Consider the following 13,699-nt stretch of genomic DNA (forward strand, 5'->3'; position numbering starts at 1 on the left):
CCGCCCTGGCAGTTCTGAGTTTTTGGTGGGATGGGATGCAATGAGGGGCACCAGCGTTCGTAACCACAGAAGTGCTCCGCTTACAGTCTGGAGACGAAGCAAGGTAAGTCCGGACTGGTCCTTCCTTCCTGGAGTAAATGGAGAGAATATGCGACCTGTCGCGACATCATTACTCCTCCCGAAAAAAAGGGTCTTTTTTCCATAGCACCGGATACCCCCGACAGCGGCGCTTGCGATCACACTTGCTTGCATGGCTGCCCCATTTTGGGCGCGAGCCCCTAATAACATGGGGGCTAGACCACTGGCTGCAGCTTACCAATCGGATGCGAGCCCACCACCGTTTATGAGGAGGGGAGGTGGTACATGTTTCCGCACACACATTGCCGTGGCGTCGACGCCAATACCAGCATTCAGACAACCACTACAACAACATCTTCACATGAGACTAGCAACAACTCACCGTCTAGGAAATATCTAGCATAACAATATACGCCCAGGAAATTCAATAGCTAACATATATTCCAGACAGTTCAGTCTGTCTCATTCATCCGTCAATCTACATGATCGCGTTCCTAATCTACATATCCCTGTTCTCATTATTCGCAGAATCCTAACGCCAAAAACTTTGCAAATGCTCGCCAGTGAGTTGTGCCTCAATAACCTTCCTCCATCCAAATCAATTTGTTATGCTTCTGCTGCATTCAGTGGTCGCGGTTGCGCCGGGCCTGTCTTCTCTTCCGTCTCTCGTCCGCGTATTCGCTGCTGACGGCACTCTGGCTGCTCAGCCCTGGGATGACGTGGTGGTATGATTTGTTGCCATAGTCGCTGCTGACGGCGCTGGTAATATCGCTCTCAGCCCAGCTACCGGGGATACTGTGCTCCGGTTCCTCTTGAGGTGGGGGTAGAGCATAACCACGAGTGACCTGGTCCTCTGCGATGGTACTGCCGCGCTGGAAGCTGAAATCGCGCCTCGAGCTGCCGGCAGAACGACCCTTCTCCTGAAGCTTCTTAGCCTCGGCGCGGATTCGCTGGCGTTCACGCTCCTCGTTGCGGTCAGCCGTGCTGTATACCTTGCGGATGCCTCCTTTGGCGGGCGTTGATGTAGGGGTGGTCTCGCGGTTGGAAAGCAGGTTGGATGAGACGGATGATTCAGTCGGGTTTGTGGACCCGTCCCATTCGGACGCTTCAGACTCTTTGTTCATGCCACCGACACGGGCCGGCTTCTCGTGTCTGTATGACCGCAAATGCTGCTTGGCCTCTCGCTCCGCTTCTTCGTCGATCAAGACACCAGTCTCCTCTTGATGATGATGCCTGCGCGATGATCGCTTCTCGTTGTGACGGGCCTCTTTATCACGGCGGCGCTTCTCCCGCTTGCGCTCACGCTTCTCACGTGCTGCAATATCACTTGCTCCAGCAGTGATACCCGACAACGTGGTTCCGGAAATACTGGTTGTGTTGTCGTCATAGTCCTTGTACACGCTGCCACCGCCCAGGTTCGTTGAGGGCGTGGCATTTGATAGAATTGTGCCGTTCGGACCCTTACGACGCAGGACAGTCGATTTGTAGTCATCCCAGTCGTTCTCCTTGAAGTAGAAGCCGCCATTTTTGGCCCAAAAGAAGAACCAAATACCAGTGATGACGAAGGCCGCGCCGATAAGGCCAAACACCGCAAATATCGCCGTGTTGTTGATGTCGTGGGGATTGGTGACGCCGACACTTGGGTCTTCTTTAGGCGGAGTGCTGTCGCGGCCCACGAGAACAGATCGAGCAGCGAGGGGGCCGATAGATGCGTCGAACGTTCGCGCCGTGATGTCAGCCGTGTCCGGGAGACTTGAAAGTCTGCCAGAAATGTAAGAGCGCGCCTGGTGCCGCAGACTGGTGACGATGGCCGGAGCCATGCTGTCGAGATGCGGTGACTATGGATGGTGCAGCGGTGGGAGTCGATTAATCAATGAGAGAGCCTCGAGGTTTTGATGAAATGCTGCACCCACTCAAAATGACAGGTGACGATGGGCAGAATGTCGAAATGCGGATGAATGTGGAAGAGTTCAAGAAAGAAGTTGCCTAGACAGCTGCCGTGGTGGATGGGTTGTTCCTATAGAAACCAAAATTGCCGTGGCTGGGGACGCAGACAAACTGAGGTGGTTGGTGGGAGAAAACCGCAAGCAGGGGTCAAAACGGGTTTCCTGATTTCCTTCTACGAGCCCAATCAGCTAATCAGGCTGCTACTGGCTGACTTTGCTTCGAATTATTTTTTCCCCCTTCTCCTTTCTTTACTTGAGGCCTTTGCTTGCTGCCAATTCTGTTTGTTGCACCCCTCGCGCAGTGCATGAAGGTGTACCCCTCATGACGTCGCAGTAAACAGACCCATCCGTTACCCAGCAACCACACATCACTACCACCACGGTCCGCGAACCGTACCTTCTTTTTCCATCATCCCGTCATTTACTGTACTTTGTACCATCCCAGCACACGGAACGACGGACGGCGGGTCCCGCTTAAGCACAGGGCCAACGGTTCGAGCGCCGTGTCCGGAAATCGAATGTTGCATCATCTCAATTGTGTCCATGCAATCTTCTACGCGTTAGAGCAAAGTCCCTTTTACGAAGTCGTTTCAAGTTTGTATCACGTCGAGCGGCGCCAACTGCTGGACCCCGACAGGCTAGATTGGCATCCCTGTGGGGGGAGCTTGCCAGCGTATTGATCACTTGTTCTCGTTGTATCTAAGAAAGTCAATGGACAGGACATGCGAACTCTGAAGCATCCCAGGGAGGTGCTCACTGGCCGGACGTCCTAGAACGGCAACTGATCGCCATTTATGGGATGGAGGGCGTGAGCGTATGATCAGATCAAACCAAATGTACAAGTGCACACAATAACGACACAGATTAAGAATTAGCGGTTGCTGTTCCAACAATTTTCCATTGCGGCCTATTATGGCACAGCCATGCTAGGGGTATCTGTCTTGCCACAAAAAAGAGAAAAAGAAAAAGAAAAAAGGCAAGTCATCCGCACACCGGACCATATCCTTTTCTAACCCGACCTGACAACCACCGGCTGTTGCTCGAGGTCACCGACAAAGTGGTATCCTTCATGTGATCTAGAATTTAAACCCGTAACGGCCATGACAAAATTTTCACATGCCAACCTCCCTAAAATGCCCAAGAAATGTGAACTTCTTGGATTGCCCATACAGGTTGTTTGTCTATCAAAACGTCCCAACTCATGCGTCGTGCTGGAAATATGACAGACGCTTCGCCGCAGTTAGGCAAAGCAATGGCGCAGAAGCACCACAGCCATGACCTCGGGGTTAGAACCAAAAAACCAAAGAAAAAAAAAAAAGCTTTTCCTCCGCATGTGGCTCAGGGAAAACAAAACCCATTACCATGTCCTGACCATACAATTTCAACCGTCCTTAGGTCATACCACCGACCTGAACCCGGATATACATAAATCGTCCAGATAGTCAAGATGAGGAAGGAAGGAAAAAAGAAAATAAAAATGGAGAAAAAATGCAGAGGACGATAATAATGGGGTATAGACTGCTGTCGACCTCAGTGTGGGAAGAAGAGAAGCAATCGTATCGGTACAGCCATGCAAAAACGCTCGCTTCAATGAAATCGTGTAAGGAAACTCCATCACTTCGTCAACTTCGTCATCGTCGTAGTCATTCAAAAGAATGGCGGTCTTCCCTGCGAAGGATAGTAATCGCTAACCTGGCTTTGGGCCCACGAGTCGGCTTGGCTCGAAGCTCGGGCACGGATGGGCAGTCTCTCCCTCCGGCTTTGGCGATCATCTGAGTAGATGGTGCTCGCCTTGTCGCTACCCCCAAGACGGCCGGCCTGGGTAATATTGATTTCACCACCATCCTGGCATTGGATCTCGGCGTTGCCGATCTTTAGGACGGCGCTGCCGGTAACCTTGATGGTGACGTCTTCGCTGTCAATGGCAGATGATCGAGTGGTCCGCGTCGTAGCGCTCTGCCGGAACTCGCTTTCGTCGCGGCTCTCGCTGCTACCACTGGAACGACTGCTCTTGCTCTTCTTGGCCGCTTTAAGTGCCGCCGCAGTGAGTGGCGTGGTAGGGCCGCCGTTGACGCCATTTTGGTAAGCCAGAGCAGCGTCCTCGGCGGCGGCAAACTTTTGTTCTGAGTAGCTGCCGGCAGAAACGCCCATGTACGAGTGACGCCGGGCGCTACTCGATGCAGGCTCAATGCGGTAACCGTCGCGGCTGTAAGCACTTGAACCTCGACGGTGAGAGCGAGGCCGGTCCAAGACACCGTCGTCATATTCGTATCGCACAACTTCCTGATATAGAGATTCGTCGCCGTCTAGGTCTTCAGACTCGTAGCCCGTTGAAGTGATTTGTCGCGGCGCCGGGGGTGGCTTAAGAGCCTGTCGAGGAGGTTGGCTCGTCTTTGGCCGAGGCGGAGGCGGCATGAGCTTCCGGGCTTCGACATCGCGTACCTTTACTGATCGCCGCCTGACGACGTTCTCTTTCTCGTAAGGGTCGTGCTCGAAAGAGCCGGAGGACATGGAGCGGTAGCCCATAGCAGAAGAAGGCCTTTGAAAGCGTTGTGCCAGATGGGCTTGTCCCTGAGCGACCGGAGGAGCGTGGTGAGGAACATTTGAAGGGGCATGAGAAGGCGGGAAGTAGTCGCTTGCTGATGACGGCGGGGCTTGCACTGGATGAGGTACGCCGCCAGCCGGAGCCCATGAGGGTGTAGGGTACGACGTCCCCGGCGTGAATGGGGACTGGTGAGGCATCTGAGGCATCGGCTGCATCGGCTGCAATGGCTGCATCGAAGGCGGAGGAAACGGGAACGGCGTGTTCTGGGCGTACCATCTCTCGTTGGCAGGGGGTGGTCGGGAGCCCTGCCCGTAATAGCTATTGGGGCGCTTGGGCATGGCCCTCTGGCGGTTTCCGGGTCCTGGAGCCGGCTGGATGCCGTATTGAGAAGCCTCATCTTCAAAACGTGGCCTCCGGTACTCATCCGAGTGTTGAGTGTGGACGATTGGGGCCGTCTTGACATGCTTGGGAGAGGGTCGAACAGCGGACTTCTTGTGGGTGGCCTTTTCACGCTCGCGACGTTCAGCAGCCTTTTGCTCCTCCTTGATGCGGCGGCTCTCTTCTTTGCGTTCACGCTCCCTCAACTCCCTCTCCTTTAGGCGTCTCGCGCGATCCCTTTTCTCTGTAGGTGTAGGGTGGACGGTGTCGTCCGAGTCTGTCAGACCATGCTGGGGGGAAGACGATGATCTCCTCATGGTGTCTTTTCCACGAGATTTGCCACTGTTGGCCTTTTCTTTGGTTGGGCTGCCGGGAGCAATAGAGCGGGCGTAGGTTTTCTCTCCGATGGCGTAGCCGGTATCGTCGTCGGCGTCTTGTACGTAGGCGGTGTTATCGCTTGCCATAGCGGTTAAAGTCAGGCAGCTCGTAGGGTTGTGTTTGCTCGTAGTCGAGCGACTGGTGCGTAGAGGCAAATGAGCCTCAAAGGAGGCGGGCAATCGTGAGTGTGTAGCGAGTCTTGTAGTGGGTGAGTAGCAGGTGGGAACTAGGTGCGGTGGGAGCGGTAACTTTTTTGTAGGAAGAGCGGACGAGAAGGACGGTGGGGACACGGAAGAGGATGCGACCACTATCTGATGGAGGGAGGGCCCGTATTTGTGGGTATGAAAATCGACCAGGATAGGGTGTGAAATTGGGTGCTAGGGATGATTCGGGTGTGTGGATGTTGCCGAATGGTGGTGTTGCGTCGCTATCGATTGTCAGAGGAAGGCGATGTGGTCTAATAAAACGTGTAATAACAACCATGAGAGAGACAGACTGGACGGGCCCAACATCTTATGAATTCTGGTTGCCGTGCACCGCGTGTGCTCTGTGCTGTGCTGTGCTGTGCTCTGCTGTGGCTGCTGCTGGGTGAGGAAGAGCCCGGAGGGAGGTGTGTGCGCAGTCAAACAGCTCTTTTTCCAGGAAAAAACGAAACAACCAATCGTGGGGTCAGGCTCGATGGCAGGGGAGGGGCGTGTTCGCAGTGAGGAAAAGAACCTGACAGCGGATGGGGTCGCTGGTTACCCGGCTCCCTCTGCCGTCGTCCAGTATCACCCTAATGACCGGACAGCGTGGTTGAAAACCCGACGAGGGGGGGCGTTACTGCGGGAGCTGCAATGGTTTGGCTCTGGCTTCGGATTCCGGGAACTGTACGTAGCTGTCAAGGAGGGTTGGCGATGCTGGAGGGAACTGAGACAGGCAATGGAGTTGGTCTGGAGACCGGGCGAACTTGTCTGTCAACCTCCCTGCGCCGGTGCCCTTGCCCGTATCGGAATCAGTGGGATTCTTGGGTTCCCGGACTGAAATGGATCGGTCCCAGACAACAAGCTAAGACAGTAGCCTCAGCTCCACCGCGTGGGAGCAAGGAAGCTCAGCTGGCGTTCTTATCCAGCGCCTGTTGGCTGTTGCTCCCTGACGAAACCAGGGAATCCTCGACTCAACAACTGACCGCAAAGCTGGAAACTGGCCGGCCCCTGGCCTCGGGTGCTTTGTGTTGGCGCTGATGCAAATCGTCGCCCTTCAAGTTAGAGCGCGCCAGAAGCACTCAGGCCCAACTGTGGAGAAGCTTGTCTTCGTTTCTTCCCGCCCGCGACCGTTGCAATGGGTCCCTTGTGAGCCAAGATTATTCTTGTGGCACCAGCTGTCACTCGAATTCAGTCATGACCGAAAAAAAAAAAAAAAAAAAAGGCACTGACGTCTTGTGCACCACAGATGAGTCAATTTTGCTATGCTGCGCTGGGGTTCGAGAATCAAATTGTTATAGACCTAGCGGATCCTCTGGGGTGTGAGAACAAGAAACACGCCGCCCATATCTCTCTATGAGACTGATAGATGGATGGATGGATGGGTGGATGGGCTCCCTTGGGCTGCGTGGGCTGCTGGAATCTGGCTGGGAGCCTCCGCGTGCGCGGGAGATCCACCTCCAGGGCCGAACGAGTTTGGAGAGGGGCCACTTGATGATGACGGAGCGCCGCCGTGTGTGGTGTGCTGAGCCCTTTTTGGTTGAATTTTTCTGCCTCTTGCTGGCTTTCGTGCCCGACCCTGCACCGGGCTTGGCTTTTGGGTATCAACGGACGGATGTGCTGACAGACGCGAGACGAGGTCCAATCGTTTGCCGCGCTTTCAAATTCTACTCGACGTAGTTTGGCAAAAAAACGGGTTTTGGTCTTTCAAAGCTAGTAACATCTCGTCAAGTTGTGCGCGAAAAGAAAATCGAAATATTCATCATGGAGGTCGAGTGAGGCACTGGTGCGCCATCCGGGATCAAGGTCCAGATCATCCCCAGACCAAGCATCAGGAGACATATTCGACCCCTCGGTGCTCTCCTAGGGGACCTGCTGCCTTCGCAGTCCTGACTAGCAGAGACTGCACAAAGCATACACATAGTGCAGGTTTTGGAGGCCAACGCATTTGCCCGCCCCGGAGAGCCCAATCATCGCCCGACCCACTCGGCCTGAAATGTAGTCTCCTGCAAAGCCGGGCCCGCTCTCTCTTCTCATAGGGCGGACCCGGGACGGGCACTGGGAGTCATTGTTCCATCTCCGACATGAATGGTTCTCCCTATGGTCTAGGTAGGGCCTGGCTCCACGTTGGCCATGTAAGATGGCATCACGTTGCTGAACACTGCAGCTCCCTTTAGGTCCTCCATGTCGATTCGGGGTACGGTGCCCGCAGCCATGATGCTCTGGGTACATTGATATCGTGGGCGGACCGATCAGCATCGCTGCAGTCGTTGTAGTGCAGTGCTTTCTAGACATTGCCACAGTCAATGCTGTCCTCTTCTAATTCGCCGTTGACTTTAACGTGGCCTTGAATCACCGCCGCCTCCTCCTCCTCCGACCCATGTTGATTCACTAGCGAGTACCAGTCGAGCTCTAGTCAGCATTCTGCGGACCTCGGTTGCATGCCATACACTCCCTAACAATGCCACCTGCCCGGTTCGTCCGTCTAGCGCGAGGACATGCCGGAACGGGGGCGACTGAGGCCCTCCCGGAGCCTCTGGTAGCTCCATTTGACGACAGATACTGGCTATATTTCTGTGTGGAGCATCGCCTCGTCAAATATGTATGTGGTGCAGGGGTGATTGTGAACAGAGGAACAGTCAACCAACGCTCTGTCTCGGGTTGTTAGTCTTGCCAGTTACGGAGGCTGTCGATATTGATGTCGATGTAAGCATCAGATTCTAGATCTAGATGCACGCCATGGTTGCATAGTTTGAGCTGCAATCGCAGAATCAAGGCTACCTATGGGGAAACGATTTGGTCGCGAGCCCTGACCTTTGTTCTGAGACGCACAGGGCCAGGAATGAACTGTATCCCAAAACGTATGTAGTCTAAATTGTCTGGATATTTGAGGCGGACGGGTCTACACATTTCGTTGGCTGTGAAACGCAGACCCAACACCACACGGAACTACACCGCCTTTTCGCCTCGATCACTCGACGCCACTGCCAAAAGGTGTTCAGGACGCCATACTACGTATATAACATTGCCTGCCAAACAGTACACGTCAATTCGACTTTAGACGAACTGAATACGGCGCGGGAGCTTTCGGGATGGCGTTCTTATCAGCTGTAAGAGGCCTTTGTTTACCAAAACTTGAATTTTTCCTTTCGATGCTTTCAGTTTAAAGTTAACCATTGACGCTGCCAAAGATTTGAGCGTGCAGAAATGTCGGAGAACGATCAATCTCGATCTGCCTCCCTGCGTTACCAATATGATGTAGCTTTGTACTTATGCTACGCCACCATCTCGGATCGATCAAGAGCTGGTCCTCCGTAAGACGGGGATTTCTACGTCGGTAACCACAGGTCTGTGGTCAGACAGGTAGATGCCATCGTCAAACTTGTTTGATAATACACCAAATGTCCTCACTGTGGCTGGACTTGGATCTTTAATAAAAACAAAGTCGATCCGTCCTGGCTTTTCATTCGGCTCATCAAATGAGGTGTATGTTATCTCGTTCCCGTACCGTTTATCGCTTGGTACACGAGCTGAAACATCAACCATGCCCGAGTCTGGCGCGACCATCGTCTTATATGCACTATCCTCGGGCGTGCTGTTAAAATCTCCGGCGAGGAGTAGTGTCGTGGGTGGTTTTCCGTTCGCACCTTTGCTCCACTCGCGGGCGATTTTGAGTAGCAATTTGGCACTTTCCTCGCGGGCCACAACACCACGATGGTCGAAATGGGTGCTCATGACGACCAATCTTGTACCTGTTTGCTTATCGACAAATTCGCCTAATGTGACGACGCGGTTAAGGGCAGCGTCCCATCCTTTGGATGGTTTGTTGGGCGTCTTACTTAACCACAATGTCTCGTTCCGCTCGCAATCCCAGCGATCGACTTGGTAGAACACCGGGGAGAACTCGCCACCTTGCTTACCGTCATCACGGCCAACTCCGATGTGTGCCCAGCTCGAGCCAAGATAGGACTGAATTTCCCCTAGCTGCGAGTACAGCACTTCTTGGAGGCAAATAAAGGCCGACTCGTGGCCGGCTGTGATGAAATCTAGCTGGTTAACGAGCCTAGGACCGCGGACATTCCAAGGCTTTTCCTTTGGAGTCGGGTGCTTCGTGGCGTAGCGGACATTTTGGCTGACCAGGCGAAGCAGCATAGAGGAAGTCGAATTTGACGGAAGCTGGATAAGCATATTAAAGAGGCTTGCGCTAGTGAGGTATTAGACTGCAAAGCTTTGAGCGTTCTTCAAACGGGATGGATGAAGAAAAAACAGCAAGTTTTCCAGACCGTTGCATTTGAATCAGTCTACCTGTGTCGTCAAAAGAACCTCAGACGTCCGAACAAAGCTGAAGCATGAAACGGAGACAGGCAGGCATCCTCCTTCCTCCGTCGCAGACCGTTGAGTGGGTCACGTGGCGGACCTTGGAACCGGAGAAGAGGGACACTGGCAATGGCCCAAGCTCCCGTATTCTTGGAACAGCTGGGGCAACTGCTCACCCATCCTGGAGTATCCAGCTGGGCCACACCCCCATTTCATCAACTGCTCGTCATTGCCAGAAATCGGCCTTCCGGAACATTCTCTTGTCCTCATACCTGGACAGTTCTGCTTACGTCCCCGCGTATTTCTTCTCCGCACCTGCCGTTCCCATGTTCATACGTGATCATACTGGTAGTACCAATAATAAGGTGAGTTCGACTCCCTCCTTTTGATGTCCCAAAACTACAGCGGTGCCCTCTTACGTGGGACGGTAAGCGGAGGCTACCATCTCACTCGCGGTCGATTATTCACCACTCGAAGAAATCAGTGAACATTGGTGTCACCCGATCCCAGGAAGCTGGTTTGTGGGGCTGGCTGATGCCGACACGGAGACTCCGCATACCGGTCACGTTCTCTCACGGCCCGTACTTGGAATCCCATTTTGGCCCTTGATTCAGGCCTCATGGGATGGCAGCAGCTCTAGTTTAAGTGGAAGTTTGTCCGGCCCTGTCAAAATATAAGCCATGACGCAATCTGTACGCAGCGTAGAAACAGATGACTTTGAAAGCTGAGACAGGCTACGGTTGGGTTCGTTTCAACCAGCCATTGTCGTCTCTTGTTCATCACTTTTTATCATGCATATTTGAAGGGTAACAACTGGTGCTCGTTTCACCGTATCTAGTTCGGAGCAGTTCATGCACACTGGCGCCCTTGCTTTGAGGCTGGGGGATTTGATGAGGGAACTAGTTGAGCCCAGACAAGGCGACTTTCACTTAGGAAGGCGATTTGCAATTTTCAAATGCTCAGTGAGGCCGCGACTTGACTCACATGCGCCACCTCGAGGCGTCATGCAAGGTACGCCAGTTTTCTAACAGGCATGAGAAGGCCATCAAAACCTGTTCTTCACTCGGTCTAGCAAACTCGACCTCATGCATTCCTTGCTGCATTTTACGGCCTCGAAAGACGAGGAGGTCCTAGTGCGAGATAGCCGGCACGTTCGGTTGGCTGTGGTGGGTAGAAGTAGTCATATGCTTGACTCGGCCACCAGCCGAAATGCGTGGTGGTTGCCTGGCTGTCTCAGCTTATTCATAAGCCGCCGTAGTCGCGCACCTGACAACACCCTCACGGGCCAACGCGAAGTAACCAAAATGCCAGTTTTTGGCAGCTCTGGGTGAATTATGATGGAACGAATGCGGAACCCAGCCCTGAGCTCAGCCTACCACCACTTTTGGACGCGTAGCTCTTATTCTGGCACCATATAGTTCTTCCTTGTTGGTGATGGCGGTTGAAGAGTCACGCTCTCATAGGCTTCTTCCACGTGGGGGTTGGCGGTGGCTGGCTGCCCCGCGATTTTGAGACCTCAGCGCAAGACTATAGACGCTGGTGACCACCTTCATCCAGCCATACTAGGTAACCCTATGATATGACTGAACCGAATCACCAGCCAGTGTGGATCCTTGTTGGTGTGGTTGGCCCTGGTGTAGGATCAGGCAGATCACAAACGTCCGCCTTGTCAAGGCTGCGATGCGGCTATAAGTATGAGCCATCCCCTCATGCCTTCAACCGTCTCCATGACACTACGCTGCATTTCGATACGTGCTGTATAGGCACAGTTTAGATTACTTTCGTTTGGCGCGACATTTGAGCCGGCCAGGCCGGCACGGCCTTCCCGTGATTGCTGGGACGCTTATTCATTTCGACACAACGAACAACGGTAAAACTCAGTCAACCACAATGCCTCACACACCAACCTCACCAACCCGACGGGACTCGTGGCCACCCACTCAGGTGCGACTGGCGCCAACGATTCCCAAAGAATATCCCTCGCTTGACGATATTGACGAAGATCCTCTGACATACTTCCTCACGCCGGCGCCTGATTTAGAGGATGCAGACGATGTCGACATGATGGACTTTGACGCGGGGATTGAAGACAACAACCCCAGAGAGATTGTCCGCAGTGTTAGTCCCTCAAGCCTCGACAGTTTGAATAAATCCAAGAGGTGCATGTCGCCACCGGTGCCCGATCTTTCAGACTTGGCCACACCGGAAGGAGAAGACGAAGAGGACTACATACGGTTCGCTCCCCAAGACTTCGCTATTCCCTTTAGCCTGCGAGACTTCACCATCGATGGTATCAAGTCCAAGCCGCGACTTAAGACACACTCGGATGCACTGCTGTCACCATCTCCGCCAGCTCGGGACCGTGTCTCTATTCGTCCTGGGGGGCGGGGCCGGCAGCACAGTGTGTCATTCCGGCATCGCCAGCAGCAGCAGCACTTATGGCGCGAGCCCAGCCCAGACGTGTGGTCTATCGAAGAAGAGACAGAAGAAGAACTACTTAGTGAGATGGGTAGCAGCGTCGGCGCTGCCAGTGATGTTGACGGCGAGGATATAAACATGGACAAAGATGTAGAGGCTGCAAAGCCAAAGAAGAAGGTTCGGTTTCTCTTACCCGCAGAGGAGTAAGAAATCACAGCATTACAAGGCGTTAGGGTTAGCTTTACATTGGGTGGCTTTTTCCTTTGATACACGTCCTCGGGCAGGGCTGGTCAGTTGCATGGATGGGACTCTATACAATACCCGTCATTCTGAGCGGTAACAGGGTTTTGAATACACGAATGATACATAATCAATACACCACTAGCGAGAAATTCTGGTTTAATAATGTGTGATGCGAATAATGCGATCAGAACTCGGTTAGAATCAATAACTCTCAGTTCTGGTGGATTGAGCAAGCGATCTGGATTCCGCACATATCACGCAGCTTCAACCGGGTCAACGCCTGTAAACGTCTTGCCACGTGCCGTGGTTTGAGCGGACATGTGATGAAACGTTGATATTCCCACTGCAACGTCTGAGACAACACTTGTGCTTGAGGACATTCAAAACAGGATGGAGTGTGTGGCGGGGGCGAAATGTGGCTATAGGAGAAACCTTGACAAAATATGAGGTGTGAATGTCGAGTTCCTTTCTAGCATATCGGACATCTCATCGTGAACAAGCGGGCCATTGCTTGCAGCGCTCCAACACAACAATCCCTGGCTTCTACAGGATACCGGAAAGATAGGGATGACTACTGCTGTTGGTGGCGGCCAGGTTGCTTGATGGGGGTTCGGTGCAGCCTTTTCCAACGCTAGTTTTTCTCAAGAGATTGGTCTAGACAGTGAACAACGTGAATTAGCTGTTCCTCCTCGCCATCTTCTTTCGCACCCCCTCCTACCCACGATGTTGATGGGTGGGTTCTTGCAAACATCCGAGATCCGATCTGTTGGCGAGAGGCTGCTGTTGGAACTGAGATTGACGAGCTGAGGGGGGAAATGATGGTCGATGGGGTCTGTCAAAACCCCAAGCCCCGAATGCAAAGACGAAGGACAGGCAAAACAATGACAGCTCAGACGAGGGATCCTTGTAACGATCCTCCCCCATCCCGAAGCTTTTCTCTTGTTTTGCAAGGCCGCTACGCCGTACCGGGGTAGGTGTGCGCTAGTGAGAGGACCGCTTCCCTGGCAGCCATGACAAGGCCTGCATTATAGGCTTCCACTGGTCCATCTGATTGGCCCCTGGCCAGGATGTCTGTGCCTTGTGCCATTAACTTTACTGCTGATTAGTGCCTCGTTCAAAGGACCAAGGTGCTGACTTGCCCCACCTGCAGAGGTTTGTTTATGTCTAAGCTCTGGCGTCAACATTTGCTGGTTACTCCGGCAGTGCCAGCTCAA

The 13,699-nt window shown here is 53.3% G+C and overlaps 4 protein-coding genes across 4 annotated transcripts; 1 reads left to right on the forward strand and 3 right to left on the reverse strand.

The window, feature by feature from the left end:
* Positions 1-701: 701 nt before the first annotated feature.
* Positions 702-1,898, reverse strand: CTRU02_211939 (endosomal SPRY domain-containing protein; the record flags this gene model as incomplete). The annotated part of the gene is made up of 1 exon (XM_036725591.1): positions 702-1,898. One exon carries the CDS (start codon positions 1,896-1,898, stop codon positions 702-704), a length of 1,197 nt encoding a protein of 398 aa, XP_036582796.1.
* Positions 1,899-3,671: 1,773 nt separating this feature from the next.
* Positions 3,672-5,411, reverse strand: CTRU02_211940 (uncharacterized protein; the record flags this gene model as incomplete). The annotated part of the gene is made up of 1 exon (XM_036725592.1): positions 3,672-5,411. The coding sequence occupies one exon, from the start codon at positions 5,409-5,411 to the stop codon at positions 3,672-3,674; it is 1,740 nt and encodes a 579-aa protein (XP_036582797.1).
* Positions 5,412-8,804: 3,393 nt separating this feature from the next.
* On the reverse strand, positions 8,805-9,695 carry CTRU02_211941 (endonuclease exonuclease phosphatase family protein; the record flags this gene model as incomplete). The annotated part of the gene is made up of 1 exon (XM_036725593.1): positions 8,805-9,695. One exon carries the CDS (start codon positions 9,693-9,695, stop codon positions 8,805-8,807), a length of 891 nt encoding a protein of 296 aa, XP_036582798.1.
* A 2,019-nt stretch (positions 9,696-11,714) lies between these two features.
* On the forward strand, positions 11,715-12,449 carry CTRU02_211942 (uncharacterized protein; the record flags this gene model as incomplete). The annotated part of the gene is made up of 1 exon (XM_036725594.1): positions 11,715-12,449. The coding sequence occupies one exon, from the start codon at positions 11,715-11,717 to the stop codon at positions 12,447-12,449; it is 735 nt and encodes a 244-aa protein (XP_036582799.1).
* Positions 12,450-13,699: the final 1,250 nt, after the last annotated feature.

The sequence above is a fragment of the Colletotrichum truncatum genome (genome assembly GCF_014235925.2).
Source record: "Colletotrichum truncatum strain CMES1059 chromosome Unknown Contig_0008, whole genome shotgun sequence".
NCBI lineage: Eukaryota > Fungi > Ascomycota > Sordariomycetes > Glomerellales > Glomerellaceae > Colletotrichum > Colletotrichum truncatum.